The 17,588-nt window shown below is 44.5% G+C and overlaps 1 protein-coding gene across 5 annotated transcripts in view; it reads right to left on the minus strand.

Annotated features, from left to right (window-relative positions):
- The window catches only part of AASS (aminoadipate-semialdehyde synthase), a 57,130-nt gene that overhangs the window by 35,598 nt on the left and 3,944 nt on the right, over nucleotides 1–17,588 (minus strand). For all 5 annotated transcript variants that reach the window (XM_078860792.1, XM_078860789.1, XM_078860790.1 and 2 more), the window contains 9 exons: nucleotides 12,787–13,017; nucleotides 10,159–10,335; nucleotides 9,034–9,118; nucleotides 7,499–7,566; nucleotides 6,657–6,803; nucleotides 6,154–6,232; nucleotides 4,601–4,728; nucleotides 3,004–3,167; nucleotides 1,505–1,627 (listed from right to left, as the gene is read on the minus strand). In XM_078860792.1, the coding sequence (XP_078716918.1) occupies nucleotides 1,505–1,627; nucleotides 3,004–3,167; nucleotides 4,601–4,728; nucleotides 6,154–6,232; nucleotides 6,657–6,803; nucleotides 7,499–7,566; nucleotides 9,034–9,118; nucleotides 10,159–10,335; nucleotides 12,787–12,999 (1,184 nt within the window). In that variant the 5' untranslated portion in view covers nucleotides 13,000–13,017. The remainder of the gene's footprint in view (nucleotides 1–1,504; nucleotides 1,628–3,003; nucleotides 3,168–4,600; nucleotides 4,729–6,153; nucleotides 6,233–6,656; nucleotides 6,804–7,498; nucleotides 7,567–9,033; nucleotides 9,119–10,158; nucleotides 10,336–12,786; nucleotides 13,018–17,588) is intronic.

Genomic DNA, 17,588 nt, shown 5'->3' on the forward strand with positions numbered 1-17,588 from the left:
CCCGTGACGTCATTTATGAACGAAGAGGCCGTCCTTGTGCGACGTCATTGTGAAAATTTGCTAAATTGTAAAAATCATACAAAATGTACTCAATTTGGATAACACAAAGCAACATCTCCGCCTACTGTGAAAAGTATGGTCAAACAATCCGCATAAATGGCATCGTGTGGGGATGCCTTCATCTAGCAGTGGGCGAACAGACTATCAGCCTTTCTCTAACCTATATGGAAGTACGGATTTCAATTAAGCACTCACGGCGTTATTCCTCATCCGTGTGACTAATGAGCTCTGCTGTTATCATGGCACGCCTACGCTAAACATTCCACTCATGGCCACAGGCAACATATTATTTGTGGTGGAAATAATTTGTGCATGTAAGTTCTCAACCCAGCTGTGGATATTCTGCTAGGCGTAGAGAGATCATGACAGAAAATGTTGACTGTTTTTTTCCAGAGCAAGTCACATTAAACCACGCATCGTTAAAAGCCCTGAGGACAAATAATTAAGTTCCCAAGGAATGACATGCTCCACTTTTTTGCAGTCTGCTACAATACATATCATATAGAGCTAGGAACTTGATTTGTTGTTTGCATTAAATAATTTTAGCAATCACTCTTGCACCATTAAAGGCGAGTAACATTGAATATATTGGTTGGTGGGCAGTCAAGATTAATGCCCTCCTAGTGTAGCACTTGCTTGGACTGGTTTACACTTTGACTGCATTTTATCAGCAAGGTGTGGCCAGGATGGCCAATTCAACTGGAAACCACAATGCCATGGGCAGGAAAATATGTGAGGCCTGAAATCAATGCAAAGACCAAGAACTGAGGCCGTTATCTCTCAGGATTGTACGAAACTCCTTCCATGCCTGAGCGCTGGTTGCTGCCACCCATGTATGTTGAACTTCTTTCGCACCGTACGTAGCCAACCGTGTTAATCGGAGGTGCAGGGGAAGGACAACACACTAAACTCAAAAAGCAGTTATAAAAAAATGAGTTTTTAATCTAGATTTAAAAGCGCATAGCTCCCAGTGGCTTTCTAATATCAGAAGGAAGAGCTTTCCAGATGCCCGCAGAAGCGCATCCGAAAGCGCGCGATGCGGTGACCGTCTTTGTTCAATGGCTAGCCAAAACCCGCTGCAAGGATTACCGGAGTACGCGTGATGGTTCATGTTCCTTGACGAAACCAGCAAGGTATTGAATCCTAACTCGGGTGCCTTTTGTGTGTGAAGTCTGTATGTTGTTTCCCTGCCTTTGTATCATTTTCCTCCAGGTTCTCCGGTTTCCTCCCATAGCTAAAAAAAAAGTACACTGTAACTGGTGTTGGCCAAAAATCCCAATGCTGAAATATTACCTGCAAATTACTCAATTAGGACTACACACAGAAACATCGCATCCCTATAAGAAAAACTTGGCACGACCATCCTGAAGCAGAGTGTTGAGACTCGGTGAGGCTTTGCTGGAATTAAGCAAGCATGATAATAATAAAAAAAATAAGCACTGACCTGTTGTGGTGGAAATTTTGGTTAGCGTCGTACATGCAGAAGGGCGCGTCGATGGTGGTGCACTCGGTCATGAACTCAATGGAGCCGCCGGGGTCCGCTGAGATGTCACAGATGGCCAGGAACCTGCCGGCCGACAGGACACTCGGTCACTGCCTCATAGCACCCTCAGACAATGCCTTGGACAGAAATATCTAAATCAATAGCATACTATATCACTGCCCTCTCAGATGACAGGTCCAAAATTGTGCATTTTTAGTGTCACCTCCCCCATGCATGGATTTTCTCTGGTAAATCCACTGTCCTTGTACGTGCAAAAACACTAATAAAAATGCCAAAAATTGCCAAAAATGGAAATGTAGGACTCGAGAACAATTGTTGAGGCTTCCTTACCTAAGTCATGGATGACTGTTGATATACACCATTCAGACTGTTACATTTGCCCAAAGAATGAGGCAAAGAGAAACCCTCACTGTACCTCGTCACACAGAGAGCATCTCATCATTATAGGAACTAGTGCCAGGGAAGAAGTTCACAATTACTCCCAGCGTCACTACCCCACGCTCTGGTTGTGCGCCCCCCTTTAGGTTCCTTTGGTCTCACTCGCAGAGGCTATCTCCCACCTTCTGCAGAGGATTCTCAATATGGCGACATGGGCCCTGGCTTCTTTTTGGAGAGAGAAACGAACATTTATCACAGGCGTGATTATGACGCATGCATCGTAAGTGTAAATTATATACAGGTAGTCCCCGACTTATGATGGTCCGACTTACGATATTTCGATCTTACGATGGCGATATGACAAAATTGTAACATATTTTACATTTCGCGCGGCAGGCAAACGCAGCAGCGTATGAGGTACGACACTGTACGTTGGGACGCTGCCGGGATGTACTGTACGCATCTCCTGCCTTGTGTGATGCCTCACTCTCACCAGTGGTCGACGGAGTTAAGTTGTCTCGGTGTTCAATGCATGTTAAAAGTTTTTATAGCAGATAGGATTGTTTCTTGAAAAAACTTTCTATGAAATTGCAGTTCATATAGGTAGGCTAAGAATTTACCTTGTTTTTTACTTTAAAATTTACTGTGCAATACAGTATTGTAATTAATAAATACATACAGTGTTTAGTTTATACAGTACAGTACTGTAAATTGCTCTGTTTTGCTAAATTATCACCATTCTTTAAGACTCCTGGGTAGGCTAGGCCATTTTCGACTTACGATATTTTCGACTTACGATGGGGTCGTCGTAACACATCTCCATCGTAAGTCGGGGACTACCTGTATTTTAAATCGATGAATCGGCCACGTCTAGCTGCCAGGTTCTGTGGCGGTTGATCGCTGAGTTAGGGGCGAACAGACGTCGTGAATTGCAGGTCAACGCAAAACCTGACAGTAAAAACACCAGTGCCGTGGCTCCATCCATCCACCCCTGGGGTGCCTCGAAGTCACCGCGCCGCTCGGCACTCATGCTGCGTGCGGATGTGCTGCCGCGTCCGTGCCTGTGCGGGAGGTAGGGGCAGCCCTTGACAAAGGTGTCCGCCTCGGAGCCCTCTGCCAGGTGCATGGGGGTCATGAGGCGCTGGGCATCCTCCTTGCTGAGCAGCCGAGGGGTGTCCGGGTCCCAGTAGATCCCATTCACCAGGCACGTCGTGTACGGGGCAATCTGGGAAGGTCAACCCACAGTGGTGACGTCGACAAGGACAACTCTTCCCCAGTGACGCTACAGCAACCACGACTCCCCTTCTCCCGCGGTGTCCTTTTGCACGCTCATCTTAATCCATCGATCCCAGTTCCCATCTGGTCATCCACCTCCTGAGCTCACTGAAAGTGCCTCTCTTTTTTCCGTGCCTGTTGTTGCAAACTGCTTCACCAAAGCTCCGAGCGCCCTCGCCTTGTGAGGTGTTCTCCCCACCATCTTGGCCCCGAATTGCCAAGGTAATAATAATCGTAATAACAATAAACTTTGTCAATCCACTGTTGGATCAAGGCCTGTTGGTCTCTGTGGTTTGGTGGAGAGGAAACCCAGGACCAGTTCAGGTATCAAGCGCCATTTGTTAGCTGTGGCTGGGAATGAAACTCGGGTAGCCGTGCTCATGGTGTGATCCACCACTACCTCTGCCAAGATAGTTCCTTGAAAACTCGAGTGAAACACAAGAAGAGCTCCTTACCCTCAGACTCAATGCGAAAGCAACCCTAACCCCAGCAAGGGTGCCACCCGGTAGCGAGATATTTACTACCTCGCCTTGTATACACAGGATGTCGTGGGTTCGATCCCAACCCTGATGCCTGTATATTTGGAGTTTTCATGTTCCCCCCATGGTCGCATTAATTTTCCTCCGGGTCCTCTGTTTTTTCCCTCCACATTTAGAATCATCATGCGTTTAGAGTATCTGGCTGCTATAAATTTCCACATGATAAGCCACTACATTGAGCTATCATTTGTGGCCAGGTTGCAGGTCTTCACATGTCCAAGTCTTGGTGGAGGCGTTCTCATGTAAAGTCTAGGTTGTGGGCATTTTTTAACTAAACTATTTTTTTATTTTACCAGGCAATGCTCACTGAGCCTGTATATTTGGAGTTTTCATGTTCTCCCCATGGTCGCATGAATTTTCCTCCGGGTCCTCTGTTTTTTCCCTCCACATTTAGAATCATCATGCGTTTAGAGTATCTGGCTGCTATAAATTTCCACATGATAAGCCACTACATTGAGCTATCATTTGTGGCCAGGTTGCAGGTCTTCACATGTCCAAGTCTTGGTGGAGGCATTCTCATGTAAAGGTTGTGGGCATTTTTGAACTCAACTATTTTTTTTATTTTATCAGGCAATGCTGACTGAGCTATATAGCTCTTTTTCGGAAGCGACCTGGCCACAAATGATAGCCCAACGAAGTGGTTTATCACGTGGAAATATATAGCAGCCAAATACTCTAATACGCATTTTTATAAATATGGATGGAAAAACCGGAAGACCTGAAGAAATAGTCACGTGACCATGGGGAGAACATGCAAACTCCAAATATACAGCAGGCATCAGGGTCGGGATCAAACCGACGACCTCCCGAGGTAGTTAACATCTCGCCACTGCGGTGCCCATACCTGCTGGTTGAAGCGGGAGGTGTAGCGCTTTGGGTAGATGTCGTACTCCTGGGCATCGTAGATGTCGTCCGTCTTGCGCACCAGGTGGTGGTGTCGGCTCAGCACTGTTCCATACACCTTGCGTGAATCTGCCACGTGCACAAACGAGCAGAAATTGGCCACATGTAGAAGTTCCTTGTTGAAACAACGTGGACATCACTTACTGCACTGCGTCAGCGATACCTATATTTTGAAATGCTGTAAAATGCATTTTTTTTCCCAACCGAGGCCAAATGTGTGGACCCTTCAGTGAGCAGCATCATCTGCTAACAGCAATCCATTTGCAAATGCAATTCCAATTGGGTACACTGCGCAACAGGTGCTGCACAACCTGGAGCAGCGGGATAGCACAGCGACACCGGGCTGATGACCTCTGATGAGGGTAAAATCCATGACTTTGCAATGTTGCATCACTGCCATGAAATCTGTAAAGGCCGTTCTTTGATTCATTAACGGCGGCCAGTTAGAGCAGGCCACTCTGCACGTACAACATCGGTAACAGTCGCAGGGCAGCATGGGATTCCCACAATTCCGAGTGGCCATCACACCTCTCATTCCAGCATGCAAACCTCATCCCGATTTCTTGTTTTATACACCATAAGGCTTGGTTAGACGTTGAGGCTTTAGTAAAGCACTAATGTATTATATAATGCACATTAAAGCCACCGTGATATAATTTGCATTAGAATGTCAACGAGTGCGAGTCCTAGAAAACAATTGTCAAGCAGGTTCTCACATATGCCCGTGCACACGTAGTAAATATGCCCTTAGGAGGTATGTGCCATTAGGAACCAAAGTCCGTCATATTTAGAAAATAATTACATTTTAAAACACTTCTATGTTGCGCTATTGCTTTTTGTACTACAATAATAATAAAGTAATACTAATTTACACTCGTTGCAGAGTAACAAAACTTATGCGGCAGCACGGAAGATGTGAAGGAGGTGCGGTGGGGTTCTTTATTCTCGAGTTAACTGTGGCACGGAAGACGGAGCGCAGGAAGGGGGACCGTGTAAGGGGAAAGGTTCCCTTTCCCCCTGGGGAGGGGGGGGGGAAAGGGAACATGTGACTCGCAGGGTTGTGAGTTTACATCCCAGTTGAGCAGTCGACTCAAGGTTAATAAAATAAGTACCATTTTGTTCGAGGTGAACAGTGGCTATCGTTGGGAAAGAATGATTCCCTCTATAAGCAATGTGGAATTTCCTCAACTGGCTTAAAACTACCAAAAGAGACGATTGCGATCCGACACCCAAGTCGGAGACCCGTTCTGTCTATAACAAGTCTTGCCAAGTTACGATCTTCAGCACCAAGTGTTCACATTGCGGTGGATACACAAACATTTACAGCATCTTTCTGTTACTCCCTCACACTACCGCTGTTACTCTCCCGCGTCATGTCTTTTGCAAGTGAGATAATCGAAGGTTCGCAGTCACAGAACGGGAAGGGCGGCATCACACATCGTCAAGTGCAACGGAAAGCAGCGACATCGCTATCGTCGCCCATCCGCCTCGCACCTCCTTTGAGAGACACGTGCTTCAGGTCGTAGGGCTCCACGTACTCGAACGGCAGCTCGTTAAAGATCTCCTGGGCTCCCTGCAAAACGGAACCGATGCCAGCACCAACCAATGAACGCACGGCGCGGATCGCGCTGTATATATTTTCTGTTTTTATTACTGTAGTTAATATTCATGAAAAATGTACATAGTGCAGTATTTTCATTGTTTAAGTTGTTGTATGTAGTGTGTAAAATGAACTGCATGTAATATTGGACAACGAAATCAATCATAGATACTTTATTTGTCACGCGCGTGGTGCTGATCGCCGGACTGGTTACAGCCTTTGGAGCGGTTTTGCCGATTTCGCCAGATCGGCCCGGGACCGCCAGATAATGTTGTAAGCCGGATAATTGCACGCCGAATAATTAATCGATGATCAACTGTATATATATAAATATGTGACCACCCATCAAAGCACACTTGAAACAAAGAGGAACGAGATGCTGGGATGTGCGTCGCACCCGAGAGACGTTGCCGGTGCCGGTGAACACGAACGTGATGGGGCCGATTGATTTGGGCATGAGCCCCAGCGCGATCTCGTAACCGGCGTCACGCACTGCCTGGATGGCCTGGTTGCTGTTCCTGTAGTTGTGCGCCATGCCAATGTGCTGTCTCAGACACAAGGCGACACACAACATCGACATCAATGCAGGGGCTTGCGCTAAAACAACATGCATTCCCCCAGCACACAAGTACGATCGCTCCGCATGTGACATTACCGTTGTCGTGACATCAATAGTGCGATTCTTGATGCAAGAAAACCTGCATTTCCGTTGATGTGCTATGAAGAAGGGTCATTGCTAGAAACGTTGCATGTTATATATGTTTTAAGTTAGGAACTATGTGTTGAGTCTTTGGTTGCTTGTGCACCACTACGAATGCAGCAGTATGACCAAATAATGCATTTCATTGATTCTAAAATGAGTGAGCTCAACCACAATAAAGTAAAGTTCTCTTTATTACAAGTTAATAGTGGAATTTAGATTTTTTTTAAAGTTGTACCTACTCATTCATAATTCGGAAACAAATTCCCAAGAATGTTCTTCTTGACCTCACCAATAATGATTTCGTTTTATTGATGCCTGGCACTATTTGTTTATAGATTAAATCAACCCGCTCTTCCTATATATGATCCTCAGGTTGTGGGTATATTTGTGGGTATATTTTAACTGCTCCATCCAGGATCGACAAGTGAAAGCACTGGTGCTGGTCTGTTCCATGACCACATGTGCATGCCAATATTCAAAATCCCCTCTCCTGTACCCAGATTACTGAGCGGTGTGTGCGTGTGCAACATTCTCACGATGAAGGGCGTGTGGTGTCCCAGAGCAAGCAGGCGCAGGCCCAGGCCATGCAGGATGTTGATCATGCCTGGTGCACAAACAACAAGTCAAGTCAATTTTATTTCTACTTACACACGTTACGGCTTTCTGGCACAAATCTGCCACTCAAAGCGCCATCACATTACTACTTAAACTTAAACATTGAATCAGAATCTTTATTTATCCTGGAGGAATCCGATTAGCTATGAAGCTATTTTTCATAGATGCCCAGTAGGGGTGGGTCACAATAGAAAATTCTGTACAATAATAAAATATATACACATAGCAATGCAAGCGTTTCACCACATTGCAGCGAGGGGTATGAGTAATTGGGATAATAGGCAGGCGAAGAAAATTATGAAGACAGTTGGGGCGCAAGGAAAATAGAAGTGTGTGCAGAATAAAGTAAGGAAATCTCGAGCGCACAATTGTTGAACGGCAGGGCGATGGGACAGAAGCTGCATGGAGATATGTCGCTAATTAATAGAGTGATGCCAGGTGGGGAAGAACAATGAGGGGGGGGCAGGTAATTGGAGAGTTATTAGGAGGGGAAGGCGTGGTGGTGGAGCAGAGTTGCGGGTTTAAGATGTTTTTTGTTCATGTTTTTGTTTTTTGTTTGTTGCGGTTGCACCCGATTCAAGAGCTGAATGGCTCACAGGGCTATACCTAATAAATGAACTTGAACTTGAACTTGGTGGGAGGGGTTTAGGCACGATGGCGTGCTGGTGGCACATACCCAGTTGTCACATGCCCAGGTGGCACGCACACGGGACACATTTTGACATTATAATTTTTGATCATAAAAGCAAAACAGCAGATTTAGTCGGTTGGCGATTACATCATAGGCAGCTTCACAATACAGAAAACCACGGTAAATTTCAAATCACCCTAATGACACAGTATCCCATGATATAACTACTCAACTCATGATATAAATGCTCTGATACGTGCATTGTCTTCTAAATGTTTGCATTTTGGTGTTCTCTGGTCTGATACTGGTGAGACTAGGCCATAAAGAAGGCTGTCTCTGGTGTAGGCCAGACCGTTTCAAGACAATGCATATATTTTCAGAGCATGCTTATTTGCATGTTCACCATAAACACGTGCAGTTAATACAGTCTTGATTCCTTGAAAAATGTATCTATTTGGTGTTTGAACATCTAGACAAAGAGCAAGAATTTTGACACCTGTTTTATTGCCAGAAAGGGTAAAAAAATAATTTTTCAAATTAAATATCATCTTCCCAAACAAACATTACATTCTTTACTCTCCAATATGAATTAAAATTCCTTGCAGCAAATCAATCTGATTTGGGCCACGATCTGATGATTTAGATCTGCAGTCATTCCAAGTCCCCCAATCCAATCCGACAAAGAAAAGATGCAGATACAATAAAAAACAATCACGTTCACCCTGTCGAGACACGCTGAGCATGAAAAGACTGAAATCCGTTTCGTAAAGTCCTCAAGGTAAATGAGATGGGTGTGCATAAAAAAATCTCCGCAATGGGCGTTACCTGTGAATCCAGCCCACTTGCCGAAGGCCACAACACGCACTCCTTTGGTGTCCACCATCTTCTCGTAATCAATCAAGCGGATGCCCTGCAAAGCGAAACCACATCATTATATTATGGTCTGAGTAGGGCACGTCGCAAGAAGAGATGGTGGTGGGCACATCGCTAGAAGAGATGGTGGTGGGCACATCGCTCGAAACTTCCCTAATTTGTATCACTCCTACCTGCTATGTGTCTCACAGACATCACTTCCCAATACTCTGTCGGTGTTCACCACGTCCCCAATTTTGTGCAAAGCGCCTTTTCGAGGTTCTACTCTGGTCTAACGAACAGTGAGCACACCGGACTTGCCATCCAGAGGTCGCTGGTTCGTTTTCCTGACGTTGCAGTTGAAACAAGGGGGGGGGGGAAGCTTCTTTAATGCCCCCCCCACCGCCTGTATTTACCCAGCAGTGTAAATGGACATATTGGCGGTACATCGTTGCAGCATAACAACAGACCGGTCCTCGTAAAATAGTCCGACGATGTCGCTGTTGCCCTTGAGTGAGCTGCAGACTCTCCATCAGAAGTTGCAGCTGCTTTCCCATTTGAACGTGTGGCACCAGGAGTCGTAATCTTTTGATGCCACCAAGAAATTATTTCGGAAATGAATCGAGGAACAAGTCCGACCATGTCTAGGGCACGAGTCAAATCTCGCCTTTGGAACACGGAGCAGCCAATTGTCATCAGGCTGGGTGCTACACGGCAACAGACTGTGAAGCTTTGTGTTCAGCCACTCGTAGCATTTATCTTTCGACTGCTTCTACATCACGAGAACTGATTTTGACGCACCCCGCAAAATTTTCTGACCAGGGTTGCAAATCGCAGGTAAATATTTATTGCCAAAATTTGATTTTTTTTTATGCCGGTGTACTGCCAATATGTTCAATGGGTACAGCCAAGGCGTGTGGTGGGGTGAAGTGTGGGTACACCTTGCCTCTTCCAAGACATCTGGCCAGCGTGAAAATGTAGGCAAAATACCCTCTAGAGTTGGTTTATAGAGCTGGAGGCCCTTCTGGCAGCAGGTGCATGTGCAAGATATTTCAGGCCTGCACCTTTTCCTCCCTTTGTGAATTGATCGTTTCTTACCTTTGCAACCACCTCCTCCAGCAGTCCCATGTTGGCCTCCTGCGCCTTGATTGTGTGGGAGAAAAAAGCGTAGGTCTTGTGAGGGATCAGCTTGCCATCCGGGGGCCTCTTTACTCCCAGGATCAAGGTCGCGTCCGAGATGTCCTCCTGCAGAATGGCTCCAGCCTTCACATAATCCTGGAGGGACAGAGATATGTGGAGACAGTTACAATGACCAACGATTGCGAGACTCCCCATCTGCACAAAAAAACGTGTTCTTTTAAGCATGTTAATGTCCAGTTCCAACAGAAAACTTGATAAAAAATGACATGAATGTCATCAAATTCTAAGACTGGGACTTGAATTATTTATATACAGAAGAGTCCAGAGCATATGTTCGAAAATGGAGAGAAAAGCTGCGAAGTAAAACGAAATTAGAGATGGAAGTGAACACTGAAAACAAATTTGAGGACTTTAAAAGTAAGATAAATGTCTTTAGGTCAACATTGGGGGAAGGGTTTCACCTATTGTAAACCTTAGCGAAGCTCAAGCAGAACCAGAAGCACCACGGGAACATTTTAAAAGAGCCATCGATGAGAGACAGAGAGAGATGCACAGGGGCTGACTGTGAAATATAAGGAGCATCGGGTGAGGATTCAAATGCAACAAGCTGCAATTAAGGGAAAAAGATAAACTGGGGCGGTTTGCATCTACTATTTAAATCCATGAGCCAGTCGTCGACATGTCTATTGAAGGGGTGTGACTCGCACTGTGGACTTCCCATAAAATGTTACAAATGTTATCGATCCAGGAGGGATGATTCGACCTCTCACCAGAATTTTCTCTCCCAAAATTCTTATGCCGAGCCATGAGTTCTCAGATTACAGGGCACTCTCAGGGTACTTAAAACATTGCTTGGCTGCCTGAATTCGAGCTAGGCCTTGGCAAGGTAAGGTAAAAGTTAAAAGGTAAAAACAACGAGCCTACCTTTACCCTACCTTTTACCTTACCACAATACAATCACTCTACCCTACCTTTTACCCTTTAGCAGGTAAGGTAAAAGGTAAAAAGCAACGAGCTTACCTTTACCCTACCTTTTACCCTTACCCCATACAAATTACCCGATTACAGGGTAATTACCAGAGGTGGGACAAAGTCATTGTTATGCAAGTCCAAGTCGAGTCGCAAGTCATCAAATTCATGACTCGAGTCTGACTCGAGTCCAAGTCACATGACTAGAGTCCACATCTCATAGGTGGGACAAAGTCATTGTTATGCAAGTCCAAGTCGAGTCGCAAGTCATCAAATTCATGACTCGAGTCTGACTCGAGTCCAAGTCACATGACTCGAGTCCACACCTCTGGTAATTACTAGGGTACTACTACACATGAAAAAGGTTTACAATGGTAAATGCTAGGTAGAGCGCTTTATTCATATAGAATACTCTCGATGATTCCAATTTTACATGCTTGTCGTTGTTGTCATTGTTGTTGTCGTTGTTGTCGTCATCGTCGTATCCTCAAATCTTGTAACTCAATTTTAACTCACTTCCTAATGTGGTATCGACTGCAAACTTGGTATAATTATGTCATACTGATGGCAATACTATATTCTATAATTAAAAATCTATATTTTTAAACATTATTTTTTATATGTTATGTTTCGGCTTGGGTCTAATTGTCCACGCTCAACTGACGTTGGCTGTAAATCACCACGGTCCCTTACGTTATGGCAAGTTTCGGGGGCCACTTCCTGGAGTCGTGGAGTTCTGCCATTACTCGTACATTTCATAAAAGCGTGTTTAAAAAAAAGTTTTAAAAAATATTACTTATTAAATGGAGGCCACGGACTGCGCCACGGAGCTTTTAGCGGTAAACAAGGTACCGTATTTACCGGGTAATACTTCGCACTACCTTTACCCTACCGGGTAATTCTTCCAAGATACCTTTACCCTACCCTTTACCTTACCCCTTGGCATGTCGACACCTTTACCCTTTTACCCGGTAAAAAGGGTAAATTACCTTACCTTGCCGAGGCCTAATTCGAACACAGAATCTCGGTGCTATCAGCTTTGAATTATGACCTCTGAGCCACCTGACCACCTCAAAATATGACAGCAGTTTAGAGAGCTGGTTTGGCACCACACCAAAGTTATATTTATAGACGTCACTGCTGAGAACACCCACCAACAAATCATATCAGGCGACAGTTGAGGAACGAAGACTCTCAAAGGGACAACCACTCCTTTTCCTTCCTCACAAAGTGGTACTCATTTAATCTAATTCAAGGACACTCATTGTAGTAGTATGCAGGGACACATTAACATTTCTTTATTCTTAGTAAGTTTATTTTTGGTAATGTCTATTGAGCTCAGCTTATTTTTCAATTAAACCTAAAAAAAATCATTTCGAATCTTGCACTACAGTTACACAGATCTGGGCACGCTTATTTGTGAGCTGTGTGGCGAGTTTCGCAATGAACAGTGTAAAAGATTATGATGCGTCCTAGGATACGTGGACACAAAAACATATTTACCGGGCATAACAATTAGCAATGTATTGGAGTGACGATGTAAGTGGCGATGTTCCATATCTTCGATGACAACACTCCACACGTTCAAACTCACAGAGGAAAATCACGTAAACTCACATTGGCATGTATGGCCCGGCGGTTAGAAGGTTGTACCAACACTGTATAGCCGGCGGCAGTCAACATTTCCACGTGATTGGGAGCCAGGGGCGCTCGCCTCTCCCACACGTTGACATCTTCCCGGCGAATCGCCAACACGGGCTGGTGCCGCGTTTGCTGGGAGAGAAGGCGCCGGCCACCAGTGCCATTGACAAACTGGAGACTGCGCCACATCTTCACCCCTGGTTTCTGCTGCAAAGGCGAATCAGGAGTGTGTGGAGATGCAGTCAATGTAAATCCAAAAACCATCTTGCAAAGTTATATTAATCATCTACGAACTGAAATAATCCGTGCCGCACAATTCTAAATTAATACCCCAAATTCATCCGCTGAACGTTCGAATTGCACATGTACGTTATGTCTAAATAAATGACAATCAATATACAGTTGATCAATAACGAGGTTTTCAAGGCTCAATGAATAGCCAGACAAACGGGGTGGGGGACGGACTTCATACCCAACCATATTCACGCAAATGCATAATGATCGTTGCTCCCAAGGGAAAACTTGTTGGTAGACCGAGACATCGCGTTTGTTCCTTTATTTTTCGATTTTGTTGGATTATATTATCTCCCCCACCCCCCTGCCTTTCTTCCCTCTTCCTCCTTTTACATGTAACGTTCTGACTCGCCCCTACAGAACATTTGTGAAAAAGAGCTTTATAGCTCATCGTATTCCTCCAGTATACTCTTGATTTGAAGCTTTCGTGACTTCAGGAATCCATACTCTTTGGTTCTTTCGGCAAAGTCACGTAGGTATAAAAATAATAGATCACGACGTTTCGATCGCTACACAAGCAATCGTCATCAGGTGGGACAACCACAGCAAGACAAAACTGCTGAAGTAGGCAGTAGGCAGTTTTGGCCGACTTCACCAGTTTTGTCTTGCTGTGGTTGTCCCACCTGATGACGATTGCTTGTGTTGTGATCGCAACGTCGTGATCTATTATTCCTCCAGTATAAATAAATATCTAATTCTGATAAATCCGCGACACACGATTGCCGCCCCCACGGGGGCGGGATGGTGGATCAAACCTCCCCCTAAAGGTATCATACCCAAACACGCAATACTTTGGTTCGTTGCGCGTTTGCTTCTCACATATGCCGTATTTTCCCGCATATAGCCCGTATACGCATATAACCCGCAGACGCATATAACCCGCAGACGCATATACCCCGCAAAAATAGAGTTTTGTGTAAAACAAATTTCAGATAGCCCGCACCTCCATATACCCCACATGCATTCATATCTTTAACGTCGTTACCGCAGCTTAATTCCATCATATTAATACGAAGTTTACATATGTAATACATTCCACTATCAATTGTTAACATTAAAATCATAACATGCACAAAGAAAACAAACTAACCGGATACGAGTGAACTTAAAACAGTAAATAAGTAACAAAAGTAAATATCCAATAAATAAGTAACACATAACTGGTAGATAAGTACCGTAAGCGTACTGTTAGGCTTACCAGCATTCGACCTCACCATATTACAGCTACTGGACCGGTTGTTACCCCTGTACAGTTTTAGCACTGGTAGATTGCGCACTGCGCAGACAACAGCGGCACTACAGTAACGCCATTGCCTCCTGGCAACAAGGCCATTGGAAGTTTGGAACAAAGCTTATGGTCGCGACTGTATAGTGCTCAGCTTATAGCAGCGGTCTAAGGGACTCAGCAATTATGATTCCACGTCTGGTAGACGGTTGCTAAGGCCCTTCCCATTGTGCAATCCATAGCCTCAGCTGAAACTTTCGCACCCCCCTACAGCCACTGAAAGTATTACGGTAAACAAAGTGCGCCCACTTCAAACATTGTCGTTTCATTGTACAAACAATTCGAATCATTAAAAACGTAATAACATGTGCAATTTTAGTGTGAGTGGTTTATTCAGCAGTGCTTTAGTCAAAGGTAAGTATTGCATAATGGATAGTCCTACCATGAAAACATTAAACGAGTTATGACATGTCACACGTGTAAAATATTTAAGGGATAGCCCACACCTCCATATACCCCACAGGGTCTTGTTTTGTTTGTACAAAGTGGTATACCCCACGGGTTATATGCGGGAAAATACGGTACCCCTGTAAAGACTGTCCGGTTGGGTTCATATCAAAATAAATAAATGAACACAATAACGAAGTCTTCACTGTCGCTGAGAAAAAATTAATCTCAACGTTTTGGATGTGACCCTTCTTCTTCAAGGAGCCTGAAAAAAATATATAAATACCCACAATTGCATTAATAGCTCCCGTATTTGACTTAACCTTTTAGTACAGTACCTGCCTCAGAGGTACATAATATAGTTGTTGTTATTCAGGTGAGTCTAATGTCACAGTACACAACCCTGTTTCTGGCTGTTTGGTTGAACTGTGTCCTTCACACATTGTTCGAATTCACTAAGCTGTGGATATGGTGCCATGGTGCCATGGAAGGAAAGTGACATGATTCGTCACCCACTTGGTGGGCTGTGTTCACTAAAAGCTGTAGCATTGCAACCTCGAGCAGTTCTTGGCACGTAAGCTGGACACTGGCGTGTTACCATAAGCTTTGCTAACACTCCGCTCATAACGGTGGTTAGGAATGAGTTCCTCCATCTTTATTGCAGGATATTTATTATATGAATTTATGTTGTTGCAGATCGTTGCAAAGAAAAAACAAATAAATAAGCAGACAATAAGCTTCCTTTCCATAACGGTTTCTCCACAAGATAAAAATGTCTTTGACACATCCCGTCAACCACACAGCCTTCTGAGTCACTTTGTTCAGCAGCATATTGGCCTAATAGAAGTAAACTCTAGACCGGCCTTAACATCGAGTGTCCACCACCAGCAGAACCAGGCCCGTTTAAACCAATGCTGGCGAACTGCCAGGTGTACAGGGACAAGGACCCCCTCTATTAGACAACGGACAATAGTTCAATGCAAAAAGCAAAACCATACGATCGAAATCCGTAATTTCGATCGGATCATTGGGGTTTATTAGTAATAAATTGGCATTTTGCGATCCCCACTGCCACTGTGTAGCATATTACTATGTGCCAGGGACTCTGAGATGATAGGACAATAGTCTGAGTCCATAATTGGCAATAAGTAACGGCAAAGCAGTTATAAGTGACTCACATAATTGTGCGCAGTTGCGTATACAGTAAACGACTTCCCTGAAGGCATTCACCTTCAGCGAGCGCGATGCCGATCACACGACGCGGTTCGAATTCGACCCTCGATCGATGGCTGCGCCATCGCCACACACGCATCGAATAAAAAGCAAGGGACAAGTCCTTACTTACTAACAACTCCTATCATGTTTCATTGCTGGAGGGGTTGCCCCCCCCTACCTAAAAATCCTGGCTCCGCCAATGGATGGAATGAGACAAAGAGTGAGACACTGAGAGAGATTACAGAGACAGACAGACACAGAGAGAGCCAGAAGCAAAGACATAGCAACACAAAGATGGGGAGGGAAAGATGACAGAGAGATACAGACAGGAAGATGCTGACAGATACAGGTCCTTTAAAACTGGGAAAGAGCCATGTTAAGACAATGTATCTTCATCAAGAGGCATAAACAGTTTAGCACAAGTACCGTACAGCAAAGGCATTAAAAAGAAACTGCTTATCATGAGGCTCAAGTTGGCTTCTTATTTATTCACTGTTTCTTCTTTTTTCAGTGTATTATTCAGCCTCAACTACACCACACATTTAAGGCTAAACCCAACTTCCACCATCAAGTGAATCCTACATACCCATAGAGAATGATTCACTCTACAGGTTACATGCATAATTTGCCTGACAACAGACATTTGAGGGTGCCATCAACTGGCAAACATGGCGCAAATGCCATTCTATTGATTAAAAGTTGCACAAGTAACTTTGTAATTGAAGGGTTTAAATCACATTGGGCCACTTATTTGTATGTACATGTGAAAACCAGGGACGTTTCTTCTACAAGGTCCACGTGTATTTTGTACAGTCCAACGTGGATTTGGAAGTCAAAGCAACTGGCAAAGATGCTACACGTGCCAACGTATCAATGTAATTTTAACAATGAGCGTTGCATTTGAAAGTATTCATTTGCATTGGGCCACTTCTCTGAACATATCTAAACAGGGTAGCCATCTATAAGGGATGTGTATATTTTGCCATTCCTTGATCGCACCTGGGCATCAATCACAATCTTCCATCTTAATTTTTCCAATCTTCCATTGAAACCGTAGCAGATGGTAATTTCTCCGGTAGAGCCATGGAAAGAGTTTTGAAATATTTGATCAAATAATATGTTAAATAGCGTAGGGGTATGGTGAATAGGAAGTGCTCTGGACCTGACCACCACCATGAAGATCCTTAATGATCGTGAGCAGGGAATCCGTGACCCCAACAGCATGAATAACCCAGAGCCCTTGCTTATTGATATAATTATAGGCAGTGACCAGGTCAATAAAGCAGAGATGTAATTTCTGTTAAAATTCCATACACCCCTGCTGTAGCAGACGAACGGAGAATATGACATCATTGTAGGACAGCCCAAGATTTGGAACCACATTGGGGCTCCACACATCTATCCTCAGCGTGCTTGTCAAGACAATGTTGAATAATTGCCAGGACCTTTCCCGGCACACTGAGGAGGGGGATGATCTGGTAGTTGTTGTAATCAGTGCAGCCCCCATCTTCAAGAGGGGGACCACCAGGGAACCCTTCCAATCCTGCAGAATCCATCTTGTGGTCCAGACAGTTGTAACTGTCATTTAGAGCAGGAT

Source organism: Lampetra fluviatilis, chromosome 11 (assembly GCF_964198595.1).
Source record: "Lampetra fluviatilis chromosome 11, kcLamFluv1.1, whole genome shotgun sequence".
In the NCBI taxonomy this organism is placed as follows: domain Eukaryota; kingdom Metazoa; phylum Chordata; class Hyperoartia; order Petromyzontiformes; family Petromyzontidae; genus Lampetra; species Lampetra fluviatilis.